Source organism: Ctenopharyngodon idella, chromosome 5, assembly GCF_019924925.1.
Source record: "Ctenopharyngodon idella isolate HZGC_01 chromosome 5, HZGC01, whole genome shotgun sequence".
Taxonomy (NCBI): domain Eukaryota; kingdom Metazoa; phylum Chordata; class Actinopteri; order Cypriniformes; family Xenocyprididae; genus Ctenopharyngodon; species Ctenopharyngodon idella.
The window spans coordinates 40,605,993-40,620,665 of record NC_067224.1 but is presented as its reverse complement, the minus strand read 5'-3'; the positions used below and the strand labels follow the sequence as shown (position 1 = coordinate 40,620,665).

The window sequence follows — 14,673 nt, the reverse complement described above, 5'->3', positions numbered from 1 at the left end:
CCATAACCTGTATGCATGCAAAAATAAATATGCGCTATTTGCATGCTGCAGACACAGGATGTGTAAAACAGTTCTAATCTGGCAAGCACAAATAACACTAGTCAGTATTCATAACAGTTCATATCAGTTCTTACAGTAAATAGCAAATAATGTCCACAATTAATCTGTCAGAAGTTCCTCAGCTAAATAAATTATACATGCAAATTATGCGTATTGTACAGCAAGGACGTAACCCATAGACAAGAACACAGCAAGATCACAGAAGACAAGTGCGACGCGTTAGTTTTAATGGTGAAAGAGTGCATGGTAAGGTGTAAGTACCTAAACATTTAATATTTGAAAACTGTTTAATGATAGAAATGTTCAATGACTGACAGAAATATCATGTAAACTATTCAACCATTTTGAATTGAAAATATGCTATCATTTACATGATTCATGTAATTCATAACTGAATGTGACGAAGTAAAAAAAAGTTTGCGACATATTAGCTACGGTGTATGCACCAAAAGCGAAGCGAATATTCGCATCGCGTTACTCGATCTAGATTATTCACGAGATTACTTGTTTTTCGCGTCACTTGCGCGATGAGGAGTGTCTTCACGCACAACATTTATTTCTGCCATTTTTTCCTTCATCAACCCTGATGGAGATAACTGCCAGTGCTAACCAGTTCATAGTAATGTAAAACTCTTCGCTCATTAGCTTGCGTGACAACGTGTCATGCGAATTTCCCGCTCTAGTTTAAAGTTTTTCAACTAGCGCGGAAGACGCGTTCACGGCAATCGCGTCACCCAATTCGCGTCATTCGCGTCACCCGCCGCAAATTCACATCTACTTTGTATGCAACACTCGCGCAAATAATTCAGTTTGCTTTTGGTGTGCACACACACCATAAGAGTGAATGTGTGCATATTTTAAAATAAATTATTTGCGAATAGTTTAAATTGAGTAGGCTAATTCACAACTAACAGGTCACTAACTTCTTTTACCATTTAATGAAGTATATAAATAAAAAGACAAGTAAATAAAAAGGCAAAAAGACCCCTACCCAAATACTCAAAACATGGTTACGGCCTTGTTGTACAGTAAGTGCAACTATACATTACCTCTGTTCCAATAACCGTTTCTCCCTTTAGATAGCGCTCCAGTGGTTGGCAATCTGTATGTGTCTAATATTACATCAGAGAGCTTCTCCATTTCATGGAATGACACGAGAGGAGATATTGAGGGGTTTATCCTGGAGATTATAGACTCTAGCTGGCAGCGGGAGCCAGTTGAATATAACCTATCACACAGTACACAGTCATATGAAATCACTGGGCTACGGCCGACTACTGACTATATAGCTTACCTCACTGGAGTAATAAAGGGAAGGAGAACAGACTCCGTCAGTGCTGTCGCCTCCACAGGTAACTGGAATTCTCTCTTTTCCTTGCTGTTTTCCCCCGTTTGTTCATATTGGAAATGATAAATCAGGAGTAGTTCAGCCAAAAGTTCACATTTATGTACTCATGTCATTCCAAACCTGTTTTTTTCTTCTTCTTCTTCTTCTTCATATGTTGTAGATCTCTCTAAATTTGATGCATCTAACTCTTCTGAAGTCATGTTATAGCTTTTTGTGAGGAACATGCCAATTGAAGATGTAAATCAATGAAAGTTTTAGCATCTGCCTATGCACATGGAAATCTGAATCTGGTGCCTCAAGATGATTTGCATCAGGTTCGACTTGCATTAAATACTGTACGCAAGCACGCATGTGACTACATTAAAGGCCCGTTCACAATAAGAATGATAACTATAAAGATAACAATAAAGATATAGTATTAAAAAATAAGTCTAAATATAAAAGAATATCACTATCCACACCACAGCTATAATGATAACGATATAGAGAAATGATATAGTTGGGATCACTTTCAGAATGATTTTTTTTTTTCAGCTGTTGAACGATAAAACACTGACAGCCAATCAAAATCCATTCTAATTTAAAGGTCTCACGCATTTAAAATGGCAGACGACATTGCTGAGAAGTAAATCACCAAGGTCCAGAAAAAGCCACTACTGTTTGACAAGTCAAACCCCCTTTTCAAGGATACTTTAAAGAAAATGGATATGGGAAACAATCGGTCATACCCTCGGAATAAATGGTGAGAAGTATTAATGGAGATATCATTATGCCAGGCTAGCAAACAGTGTAACATAAAATTATCTCAGGTATCCAGCACTAGTTTTGACAACATTGTCTTGCTTCCTTTGAAGTTGCAGTGAAAAAGACTAAGCGTTGTCTTTATTCCACCATATTGACTTTGTCAGCTAAATTCACTGTTAGATTAGATCGATTACACTAGCTATTCACTCAAAACATAGCATGCTGAGGACATCTGCTGGTTAAAGCCATGTAAATGCAACAAGAACAGCAAAAACATGTTGTAAACACTTTGAAACCTGCAGCGCGTGAGCTTAGAATAAACAGACCGTTACCATTTGTTGGTGTGGGCGCAAATATAGTTATCATTATAGTTATCTTTATAATTATTGTTCTTGGTGTGAACGGACTTCAAGGGTACGTTTACGCGACGACAATGTATTAACAATGGAAAAGTTTTTTCTTTGTGTTTTTCGCATACAGGCGACAACGTTGTCAAAACAATCCCTGTACACACGGATCTGCGAAAAAGACTAAAAACGCTGTATTCTGCTGCCAGGCCAGTAGATGGCGATGTCACTTTGTAAAGAAAAACTACACGCCTATAGACTGAACACGTAATACGTATGCGCATGATGTCACTGTTTTCACAAATTCGTGTTTTTGACGATAACGGCATCGTATTCAAAAACTTGCTCTTTGAAACCTGTTTTCAAAAGTTTGCATTTTCAGGCCCCCAAAACACTGATGTTGTGTAAATGAAAGACTAAAACACATAAGTTTTCCGTTTTTAGTTGAAAATGGTGTTGCGTAAACGGCCCCCTTTTTTAGTCTGTTACTCACATAAACCTGCTGTTTGACTTCTAAAGACATGGAATATAGTGCACAAGTTGTACTTTCCCAGCTAACAAAAATATGTTATAAGAACGTTTTGCCAACATTCATGTTAAGTTATGAAAACATAATTTCTGAATGTTCTCAACGGTCCAAAATTTATTTATTTATTTTTTTAAATGTTTTAAAATCTTTTTTCTTGGTTATGGGAACATTAAGGAAACATTCCATTTTATCATTTTGCAGACATTATGGGAACGTTACTTTTGAATGTTTTCTAAACATTCTGAAACAAGTAGTAACATTTAAAAAACGTTAGACAAATGTCCAATTAAAACATTCCATGACCGGAATACTGTGATTGGGCTAAAGTTTTAAGAACATTAGGCTATTAAAGACGAGATTACATTCTAGTAATATTACTAGAAGAATGTTTGTTCATAAATTTGAGAGAACCTTGTTAGAACATTAGCCAAAGTGCTGAGACTGTTCCCTGTTAGCTGGGTTCACAGTCATTTTCGGCAAGTTAGCACTATGCACAACGACCGACTTTGTTCAAAATATCTCCTTTTGTCTTCCATGGAAGAAAGCAAGCATACAGATTTGAAGCAAAATGAGGATGAGTAAATAATTTTTGGCTGAACTATCCTTTTAACCAAGGCTGTTTTGTCAGTTAGGTGCAAAGTTAGCATGGACAGATCTCTAAAACTATTGGCAGCAGAGGAAGAGAAACTAAACAAAACGCCATGGCTGGCTTTTTCCCCCTGTAGCGGCCGAGCCTGACTTGTCTGGGCTAGTTGTTTCAAACATTACCTCAGACACAGTGTCGCTCTCCTGGCGGACGGGAGAGAAGGCGTTTGATAATTTTATAGTCGAGGTGAGAGAGTCTGCTTTGCCCACGCAGGCGACGGGGCGCACCTTGCCCGCAGGTGCCCGCTCCACGGTGCTGACCGGCCTCAGAGGAGACACGCGATATCAAATCAAGCTGTATGCCACCTTCGGTGGCGCCAACACAGCTGCCCTGACAACTGTAGTAACCACAGGTACAGCAGCGCATGCTTTGGAGCTCTCAGAATACATGATTTAAACATTTATAATGAGTTCTGATAAATTGGTTTGTTATGGAAGCCCATTTCTGCCATGGAATAAAACAATAAAAGGTAATTGCACATTTTTATTTATTTATCTATACAATTCTAACTATTTCTCCCAATTCTGAGTTTATATCGTGCAATTCTGACTTTTTTTCACAGAATTGCGAGATTATATATTTTCAATTTACAGCACCTTCATAAATTGAATAAAAACACATCTGATGCTCCTTATTTATTCATCATTTTGCAGATTTTTTTTTTTTTTTTTGTAGAAAAGCAAAGCACCATCTTGCTCCAACTTGAACGCACAATAATATCCATCGGGAAATGCCACCAAGGTCATCTGCATTCCACTGCGTCATCGTGGAGGGATTTCGAGATGCAAACTCAGAATTATGAGAAAAGTCTGAATTGCGAGACGGTAACTCAAAATTGCAAGATATGAACTTAAAATATAAACGCGCAATTCTGAGAAAGGTAGTCAGAATTGCTAGATAAACACTCACTGTTTTGAGAAATATTCTCAAATTTGCTCAGAATTATAAACTCAGAATTGTGAGAAATAATTGTGCATATAAAAAGTCGCAATTACCTTTATTTATTTGTGTGTTTAATTTATTCTTTGGCAGAAATTAGCTACCATAATATGGCAAAAAGTACATGACTTAAAGTAGTATTCCTGGTTGTTTGCAAGGTAATGTCTATGGCATGTTGTTGATTAGCAGGACTATTGTAAATAGGACTGGAAAGATTTACTTCCCAACTTTGTGTTTGCACAAGTTATGTCTAATTTGTCCACTCACTCCATAGTCTTTTGAATTGAGGCATACATCTGGTCCACATCGCATCTTATTGTGGCCAAAATGCCTAGTTTACTTACTACTAAGCTTTTAAAATGAAACACTTGAGTTGCTATCAGTGTTTTGATGCCATTGGTCTAGCAAACCTTGGCAAACCTAATAATTAGTTCGTCCTCAAAGTGGAAAAATTAGCTAGTCCCACTTAAAAGAATGATTTAGACAACTTTACATCCCAAAAAAGTTTATGCATTTTCTTTGACATGTTTCAAACTGAGAATTACTGTCTGTGGCAGTTGACTGCAGACCACAGATTCTTTTCATAGACATTAAGGCAAACAACCCAGAATATTCCTACTGTTTTAAACCTCCAGTTATCGCTTGTTTCAGCTGCTATTAAGTTTCATAACAGTACACAATACTTTCTTTCATTCAGAGCCTAAGCCTAAATTGGGCCCCATTGTGGTGTCTGAAACACTGCCGAGTAGCTTGACGCTGTCCTGGAGCACATTGTCAGGCCACTTTGATGGCTTTGCTGCTCGTATCACTGACCGTGAGCAGCTGTATGATGTTGTAGAGCTCAGGCTATCAGGCACAGAGAGGAATGTTACCGTGATGGGTCTTATGGACTCTACGGTCTATGACATAGTGTTTTATGGTCTGTCTCGTGGCCGTCAAACTCCATCAGTTTACTTCAATACCAGTACAGGTACTGTGCAAGTTTTTCATGCTTCTATCACAACAAACCAGGACTTAACAGACAGAACTAACAAACTTGCATCCTGTTAGACCTATTTGCAAGCAAATTTCTGAAACTGCCTATGACCTTTTGCAGTGTGGAAACTAATTTTTGCATCGGTTTGACCCCATGTTGTTAAGTTATATTAGCACGGATGATTAGATTCATTCCAGTTTTTGTCATTGCGTATGCATGCAGTTGTATTGCACCCACTGAATACTCAATTATTTTACGATGGAGAAACCAGAAAGCTCATGCAATAATAACTTTATATTGACAAATTAATAAGAAACATTTGACAAATAACAAGCTATTTTGACCTTGCAATCACTGCAGAATCAATTATACATCCTCACCCTGTATTGTCCCCTCCTATAACACTGCAACTACGGGACCCAAATGAATCCTGTACCACGTAACCCAGCGTCATTACCTAAAGTGGAAAACCTCACCATTTCGGATATTACCCCATACGGATTTCGGGTGTCCTGGGAAGCAGATTCCTCTGAGGGCTTCAGCCATTTTCAGGTAAAGGTGTCGGACTCTGGCCAGCTGCTGGAGCCACAAGAGTTCGTAGTGCCAGGAAACCAGACCTTACTGGATGTTTTGGGCCTGATTACTGGCATTGGCTATGAGGTCAGTGTGACCGGGGTGTCAGGGAATGGGTTACAGTCTCGTCCAATCACCACAGTGGCTGTTACAGGTACCGCTTTCTGCTTTTCAACTGCACGTCACTCCTTCACTTCAGAGCTTTCACTGCCCAAGCTTAGTAGTTTTTACTTTGTTGCCAATCAAAATGTTTTTAATATTTAACAGAAAATATTTTACTGCTGTTGCAATTTTCAGAGGTTGTATGCACAGGACATGTTTAAGATTAAGGACATGCATCATCTGACTATTTAAAGTGCACTTTTTCTTTGTGGAATTTTCTGTGTGAACGCACTACTCGCACTATTCATACTTAAAAACATCATAGAATAGTGCATAAGTGCGCTAGTATGTGTATTGTACACTCAATATGCTTTTCTCGTCCCCCGCTGTTGTTGCATCTGATTGGTCAGTCGTTTTAAAATTAGCACTGATTTGCTGCAATTTAAATCTTTCAAATGCTGTAGTTCAAACTGTACTGATGAAAACAATGTTATTACTAGTAAGAGCAGTCTTTATCCTCCTTGTTAGCGTGCCCGCCTCCCATGCCGGAGACCTGGGTTCGAAGCCCGCACAGAGCGGGGCAAGTAGGACCAAGTAGGTTACACTGGTGTCATGACTTGGATGGGAGTGAGGTTTTGATTGCTGATTCAATTAGTTTGATGCTATAGTTCAAACTGTACTGACGAAACAATGTTATTGCTAGTGAGAGCAGTGTTTAGCCTCCTTGTTAGCGAACCTACCTCCCACGCCAGAGCTCAGAGTTCAAGGCCTGCACAGAGCGGGGCAAGTAGGACCTGAGGGGTTACACAACTACATACTAACTCTCATTAGAGTATTAGTAGTCTGCTTAATATCTGCTAACACTTTATTTTGATACTCCCCAACAGACATTCTACTGACTATAAGTGAATTTGCAACTACATGTCAACTTATTCTACTAACCCTAACACCTAACCCTAACCTAACAGTCTACTACAGTCTACTAATATTTTAATGAGAGGTAGTTGACGTAGTTGCAAAGTTATTTATAGTTAGTAGAATGTCTAAAGTAGACCATCGAAATAAAGTGTAACCGTGTTAAAGTGGCGAGGCTACATAAGGGCCTAGAAAGAGTGCAAAAAGCACTCCCTTTATCGCTAAACAGTTGTCACTCATCTTAGTTCATTGGGATGACGTGATCTCACGAAGGTCCATTATAATCAATAAATCTGTCTACACTGCACAATTAATCTCTTATTTACATAATGTCTACACTTTGCGAGCGTTCAGAACTCAGCACTAGACAAAAACTCTGGCTTTGAGAGGATTCTTAAACGCCTCTGATTGGCCATTGTTCAAGAAATCAACAATCATGTCTGCAATTGGCTACATTGCTCAACACTGCCAAAATTCTGTTGTAAATAGAAACCTTTGATGCTCCACCTATGATTTTTACCTTCTTTTATTGTTCTTCATCTGTTATTGTTACATTGGTTATTTTATTAATTAATGGATTTTGTTGTTTTCATTAAACAGCTGCCTGACAATATATCAAATTTAACTAATCGTAATTGTCAAATTATTTTTAGCCCATGTAGGCCTATTGTAAAATATAATTTGAGAGTTGCCATTGAGGTCCACCCTATTTCACCAGGGTCATTAAAAATAATGCAAATGGAACGCAAGAACATGTCCTGTGTTTACACGTCCTCTTAGATGTCACAGTCCATATTCTAGAAGATGACATGATGTTTGATCTAAGCTTTGGTTGGGAAACTCAACTACCTCCTCAACACTGTCCCTTGTTTATTTGCCAGGTCTCCTCCATCGATAAAGTCTGTTGCTTTGTTTCTAGTGCACAATACATTGCTCACTTGTCCCACATGTCTGATGCCATATTTAAACTGTGTTTTCTACTTAAATGGCTGGCAAAAACTATATCCATCAATATTTAAGTCTCATATCATCAGGTTTCATCAAGGTTTTTCACCAGTATGAGGCCTGAGGTCTTGTATGATGCAGCTCAGAAGGAAATACAGTCTTGCATAAAATCACTGTACAGTAGAAATATGTCTTATGTAGGGTTGCAAATGGGCAGAAACATTCTGGTATATTTCCAGAAACTTTCCATGGAAAGTTAAGCTGGGGAATTTTGGAAACATTCCAAATTGGAAACTTATGGGAGTTAAAGAGAATTAATTGGAAATTTGGGGTAACTTATACAAACTGTATCATATACAAGCATACAGTAAATATAAACATTTTGTTTGGTCATAAGCAGTCATGCATGCAAACTGATAAATTTTTTTAAAAGGACATTTTTGACTGTGATTGAGTAATGTGCAGGGTAGAAATTCAACTGAGTTTGCATTATATCTGGTTGTTTTTACCAAGATTACGCTGCAAGAAGTTCCCTGTTAATTCCCATTAATTCCCATATGTTGCCGTTAATTCCCATGGAAAGTTTCCAACTTTGAAAATTCCCAGAATTTTGCAACCCTGGGCTTGTAAGTGGTGTGCGTGATTTGCAATGCCGTACTATGGTGTCAAAAGTCATAAAGGGACGTGTGTACATCATTGTTATATGTCCAGGGTGTAACTAACACAAGAAGTAGTCATACTACTTGATGCATGTCCAATGGTTGGAGACCGGCAGGTAGTTGGAAATGAACTCAAACTCTTTTCCTTGTTAAAACAAGAAAAAGACACATTTCCCCCTGTTAATCAGAGGCAGAACCAGAGATTGAGCACCTTTTCGTGTCGGATGTCACCCCTGAGAGTTTCCGGCTGGCCTGGACTGCAGAAGACGACGTTTTTGATCGATTTGTGGTCAAAGTAAGAGATTCGAGAAAGCTCTCCCACCCTCGAGAGTTTGTTGTGCCAGGTGATGAAAGAACCAAAGTGTTAACACAGCTTTTGGGGGGAACTGAATATGAAATTGAGCTTTACGGTGTCACGTTGGAACATCGCTCCCAACCCGTTACTGCTGTTGCGAGAACAGGTATTGTGTTCAGTGTAATAGGATTGCTTGTCAAATGGTCTGCTTCATTTCTGGATTTGAGAGGGCTTTCTTGGCTGCAATGTGGTGGAATTATGATCTTTAACAGCTAAATAACACTCTTCATCCTAAACAGGTACTGATGTGTTAATCTTTGGTGCACCGTGATTTGAAATGTATCTATCATGATATGTTTCAATCCAGGGTTAAAGTCAACAGCAGATATGCACCAAATTAAACAGAATATTCAACAAGAAAAAAATATTGGTTGGGGCTTGACAAGTGGATGCTTTAAGAAGCTGAGAAAAGACATTTTGACAAATGTTCATGAAGTAAGACCTCATGTTGACTTTAACCTTGCATGCTTCCTTTCCTCTCACAAAGGAACGTTGTGTATGTTCATGCATCCAGAGGAAAGTCTCCTGATGTTCATTTCACTACTAAACCATCAAGTTACATTTTTCTGCACATCATTGTTGGGAAAAGTGATGTTATTTTGTCCGCATGCCCTGAGAACTAATGATTCTGTGTTGGTTTATGTAAATGGTCTGATCTAAATAACATGCCTTCTTTTTGTCATTGTCTCGCTCCAGGTTAAATTTGTGGAATGCAGTTTAATGATTTTGGCATGATTGATCATGTTACAAATGGGAGCATTTGTGGATGTTTCTTGGAATGGAAACTTGCACTACTATGACTAACGAATCTTTCTTTTAGGCCTTTTTCATTGCACCGGGGAAAGGCCCACTTCTCCTGCAGTTCAGTGTTTGATGTTGGTCTTTCTTTGTCCATTTTTAAGTGGCTGTATTAATTAGCTTCATATCTTAATGGCCATAAGGACCCTGGGTGGAAAATTTTCCCAATTTTCAACATTTTCTTCTTGACATTGTTAAATATATATATCTGCATTGCTGTCTGGCAGGCCTTGGAGCTCCACGCGAACTTCGTTTCTCTGACATCACGGATACATCAGCTGTGGTTTACTGGAGTGTACCGCGTGCCCAACCGGACTCCTACAGAATCACATACTTCCCAGTCCAAGGAGGCAAGTGCTGGTCCTCTTAAAACCCTGAGGAAGGCTTGAAAACATTACTATTGATACACCAATCAGGCATAATATTATGACCACTGACAGGTGAAGTGAATAACACTGATTATCTCTTCATCACGGCACCTGTTAGTGGGTGGGATATATTAGGCAGCAAGTGAACATTTTGTCCTCAAAGTTGATGTGTTAGAAGCAGGAAAAATGGGCAAGTGTAAGGATTTGAGCGAGTTTGACAAGGGCCAAATTGCGATGGCTAGACGACTGGGTCAGATCTAGTGTTGAAAATGAAGACCACTAAAAATCGCCAGTTATTATATATATTCTACTAACTAGAAGTAACTAGTTGACTACATGTCAACTAACTTTCATTAGAGTATTGGTAGTTAGGTGTTAGTGTTTAGGTTCGAGTTAGTAGAATAAGTTGACATGTAGTTGCAAAGACAAAGAAAAAATCGAACTTTACAGATTCATTCCTATCTATATTCTGAAGGGTTTTAGAGGGGGTTGTTCATATACCATTCACCTGCTTTATATAACATTTTATTCCTAATATTTTAAATAAAAATAATGTATTTTTCTGACAGTGTTTTCTATGGAAGCTTGTTTCCGCCACTGAATAAAAAATAAAAAAGGTATTGCGACTTTTTATCTTACAATTCTGACTTTTTTCTCAGATTTGCGTGATATAAAGTGGCAATTGCGAGTTATATTGTCAGAACTGTGAGATCACAATTCTGAGAAAAGAAGTCAGAATTGCAAGATATAAATTCGCAATTGCGAGGAAAAAAAATCAGAATTGTGAGATAAAAAGTCGCAATTACCTTTTTTTTTTTTACTTTTTTATTCAGTGGCGGAAACAAGCTTCTATAGTTTTCTGATTTCTGGAGTGATAAAAGTGATATCCAAAATGAAATCCCCTTTGCAAAAACCTTTATCTTTAATGGCCCGGTTTCACAGACAGGGTTTAGATTAAGCCAGGATTAGGCCTTAGTTCAATTAGGGTATTTAAGTAGCTTTTATAAACATACCCTAGAAAAAAACATCACTAGTGTGCATCTTGAGACAAAACAATGTCAGTGACATATTTTAAAATATGTCAGTACAAGTTACTTTTAGTTAAAAAAGCTTAAGCATGCATTTTAATCTAGGACTAGCTTAAACCTGGTCTGTGAAACCAGGGGAATATGTTAACAAAACCTGGCATGCAGTGTTCAGATTTCTGTTCTCGGAATGTATGCAAATTTGTGCATATTTAAACATAACATTTTAGAAAACTTGTAATACAAAACAATTGTCATACCCCCGGTTTCACAGACAATGAATGTTTGAGCTGTTTTAACTGAAAGTAACTTGTACTGACATACACTATATTTCCAAAAGTATTGATAAACCCCTCCAAATGATTGAGTTCAGGTGTTCCAATCACTTCCATGGCCACAGGTGTATAAAATCAAGCACCTAGGCATGCAGACTGCTTCTACAAACATTTGTGAAAGAATGGGTCGCTCTCAGGAGCTCAGTGAATTCAGGCGTGGTACCGTGATAGGTTGCCACCTGTGCAATTTCCTCACTACTAAATATTCTACGGTCAACTGTTAGTGGTATCATAACAAAGCTGAAGCAACTGGGAACAACAGCAACTCAGCCACGAAGTGGTAGGCCACGTAAAATCACAGAGCGGGGTCAGCGCATGATGAGGCGCAGAGTGAACAGAAGTCGCCAACTTTCTGCAGAGTCAATAGCTACAGACCTCCCAACTTCGTGTGGCCTTCAGATTAGCTCAAGAACAGTGTGTAGAGAGCTTCATGGAATGGGTTTCCATGGCCGAGCAGCTGCATCCAAGCCTTACATCAGCATTAGCATAAAGCACACCGCCACTGGACTCTAGAGCAGTGGAGACGTGTTCTCTGGAGTGACGAATCACGCTTCTCTGTCTGGCAATCCGATGGACGAGTCTGGGTTTGGCAGTTGCCAGGAGAACGGTACTTGCCTGACTGCATTGTGCCAAGTGTAAAGTTTGGTGGAGGGGGATTATGGTGTGGGGTTGTTTTTCAGGGGTTGGGCTTGGCCCCTTAGTTCCAGTGAAAGGAACTCTTAATGCTTCAGCATACCAAGACATTTTGGACAATTTCATGCTCCCAACTTTGTGGGAAACCTTGTGGAAAGCCATCCCAGAAGAGTTGAAGCTGTTATAGCTGCAAAGGGTGGGCCAACTCCATATTAAACGGGCAGGCGTCCCAAAACTTTTGGCAATATAGTGTATCTTAAAATGTGTCAGTGCCATTTTTTTGTCTCAAGATGCACACCAGTAATGTTTTTTTTCTAGTGAACATTTATAAAAACTACTTAAATGCCTTAATTGAACTAAGGCCTAATCCTGGCTTAGGCTAAGACCTGTCTGTGAAACCAGGCCTTAATGTATTAAATAAACTGTGGAAAGTATGGTGATCTATTTTTTAGTATCTATTTTTTAACCCTTTTAACCCTAGTTTCTTGCCTTAAATGACACTGAGCAAATTTTGAGCACAGTTACAAACACTCACTTTGATGAAATTCATACGTTATTGCTTCTCTTCTGTGTATTTCCAGGTACTCCCATGATCGTGACGGTGGACGGGTCACAATCTCAGGTTTCGCTAACAAATCTGATTCCTGGAGAGATGTATCAGGTGTCAGTTATTGCATTGAAAGGTCTGGAGGAGAGCGAACCAGTGTCCGACACACTTACTACAGGTCGGTTAAGTCACTTAACTGGTTAGTTAGTGGTGTTTTCAAGATAAGCATCAGTATTGCTCAAACTTAACAATATAATATAATATAACAAATCAGTAATTCATGCACATTCAGATGTAAAGGCATGAAAATATATACAATTAATTTATACAATTATAATATAAATGATCTAAATATACTTTATATAAATATATATGACATTTATTTTGTATATAACAAAATATACCTTAACAAAATACTTTTTTTTTATTTGACTTTTTTATATATATATATTTTTTTTTTACATATAACAAAATAAGTGACATTTATTTCTATTGCACTTTATACAATACAGATCGTTTCAAAGCAGTTTCACAATAATTAACAGTGTTAATGTTATAAAATTCATCAATTATGAAAACAAATTCAGTTTCACCTGTAAAGAAGATAATAGTGTCAAGTCAGTTCCATAACTAATACCATGACTATATTGATTTTATATAGGCTATATTTTATATATTATATATATTTATTTTATATATAGCAATAATATCATAGCAAAATATAGTTTTTTTTCTTCTTTTATTTTTATTTTTTTAATAATTTATTTTTTTTATTTTTTTTTTTATATACCTCCAGCCCTGGATACGCCACGCAGCCTGACTGCTGTCAATGTCACTGACACGAAGGCGCTGTTGCTGTGGCAACCTGCAGTTGCGACTGTGGATGGATATGTCATCACATACAGCGCAGACACTGGTGGGAACCTCCTGCTCTCTGTTGCTCTATTTTGGGCTTTCTTTATTCATGTTTGACTTGTATGTATTGTCTCTTGTGCTATTCGCACTGAGTAGAGCAAAAATAGTTTTAGATATCTCAGTATCGCACGTCACGCTGCAGGACACTGCTGTCACTGCTTCCCCAAAATATACCTTGTTGTCACCGAAAAAAAGAAATCCCACACCTGTTATTCAGTTTACTGTATTATCTTTTTTTCTCTCATATGTTTTAAGCTCTATCTTTTTAAGTTTATGGATTATTAACTTCTGATTCTTGTATTTTTCTCCAAAGTGCCACCGATATCAGAGCAGGTTTCTGGCAACACTGTAGAGTATGAGATGAGTTCACTGGCTCCAGCAACTCAATACACAGTCAATGTTTATGCCATAAGAAACCGACAGAAAAGTGTTCCAGCGACCACAGACTTCACAACAGGTGAGCTGCAGTCACCATTCAACCATTACTAGTGCTCCAGCGCCCCCTATAGGCCACATTAGATACAGCTTCACAGCATTATTGAAGAGTTGAGATGGCTTATTCCCATAAAACAGTGAGGATTTATATATAAAATCATAGTGAAATTCTGTTATGCATGTGCTGTGTTTTTTATGCAAAACACATAAATATTAATATTAAATATTTAAGATTAAAATATAAAAATAATGTTTTATGTTTGTTTTATTTTTTTAAGATTCATTTTTCATGTGTCCTGACTGAAGAAAAAAAAACATTTAATGCATTAAAAAAATTCTTAAAATAGTAATAATAATAATAATAATAATAGTAACAATAAAAAAAAATAATGCTATTAAAAGCAGCTTTAACACAACTTTTAATGTTTTATTTATTTATTTATTTTTTAGGACATGTCATATTAATTGAAAACCATTTA

General features: G+C 37.7%; 1 protein-coding gene across 1 annotated transcript in view; it reads left to right on the top strand.

Annotated features, from left to right (window-relative positions):
• Positions 1 to 14,673, top strand: part of tnca (tenascin Ca) — a 56,811-nt gene that overhangs the window by 36,140 nt on the left and 5,998 nt on the right. Inside the window, 9 exon segments of the mRNA XM_051892787.1 lie at positions 1,140 to 1,412; positions 3,754 to 4,026; positions 5,311 to 5,583; positions 6,038 to 6,316; positions 8,972 to 9,244; positions 10,164 to 10,286; positions 12,879 to 13,022; positions 13,641 to 13,760; positions 14,073 to 14,216. Coding sequence (XP_051748747.1) covers positions 1,140 to 1,412; positions 3,754 to 4,026; positions 5,311 to 5,583; positions 6,038 to 6,316; positions 8,972 to 9,244; positions 10,164 to 10,286; positions 12,879 to 13,022; positions 13,641 to 13,760; positions 14,073 to 14,216 — 1,902 coding nt within the window.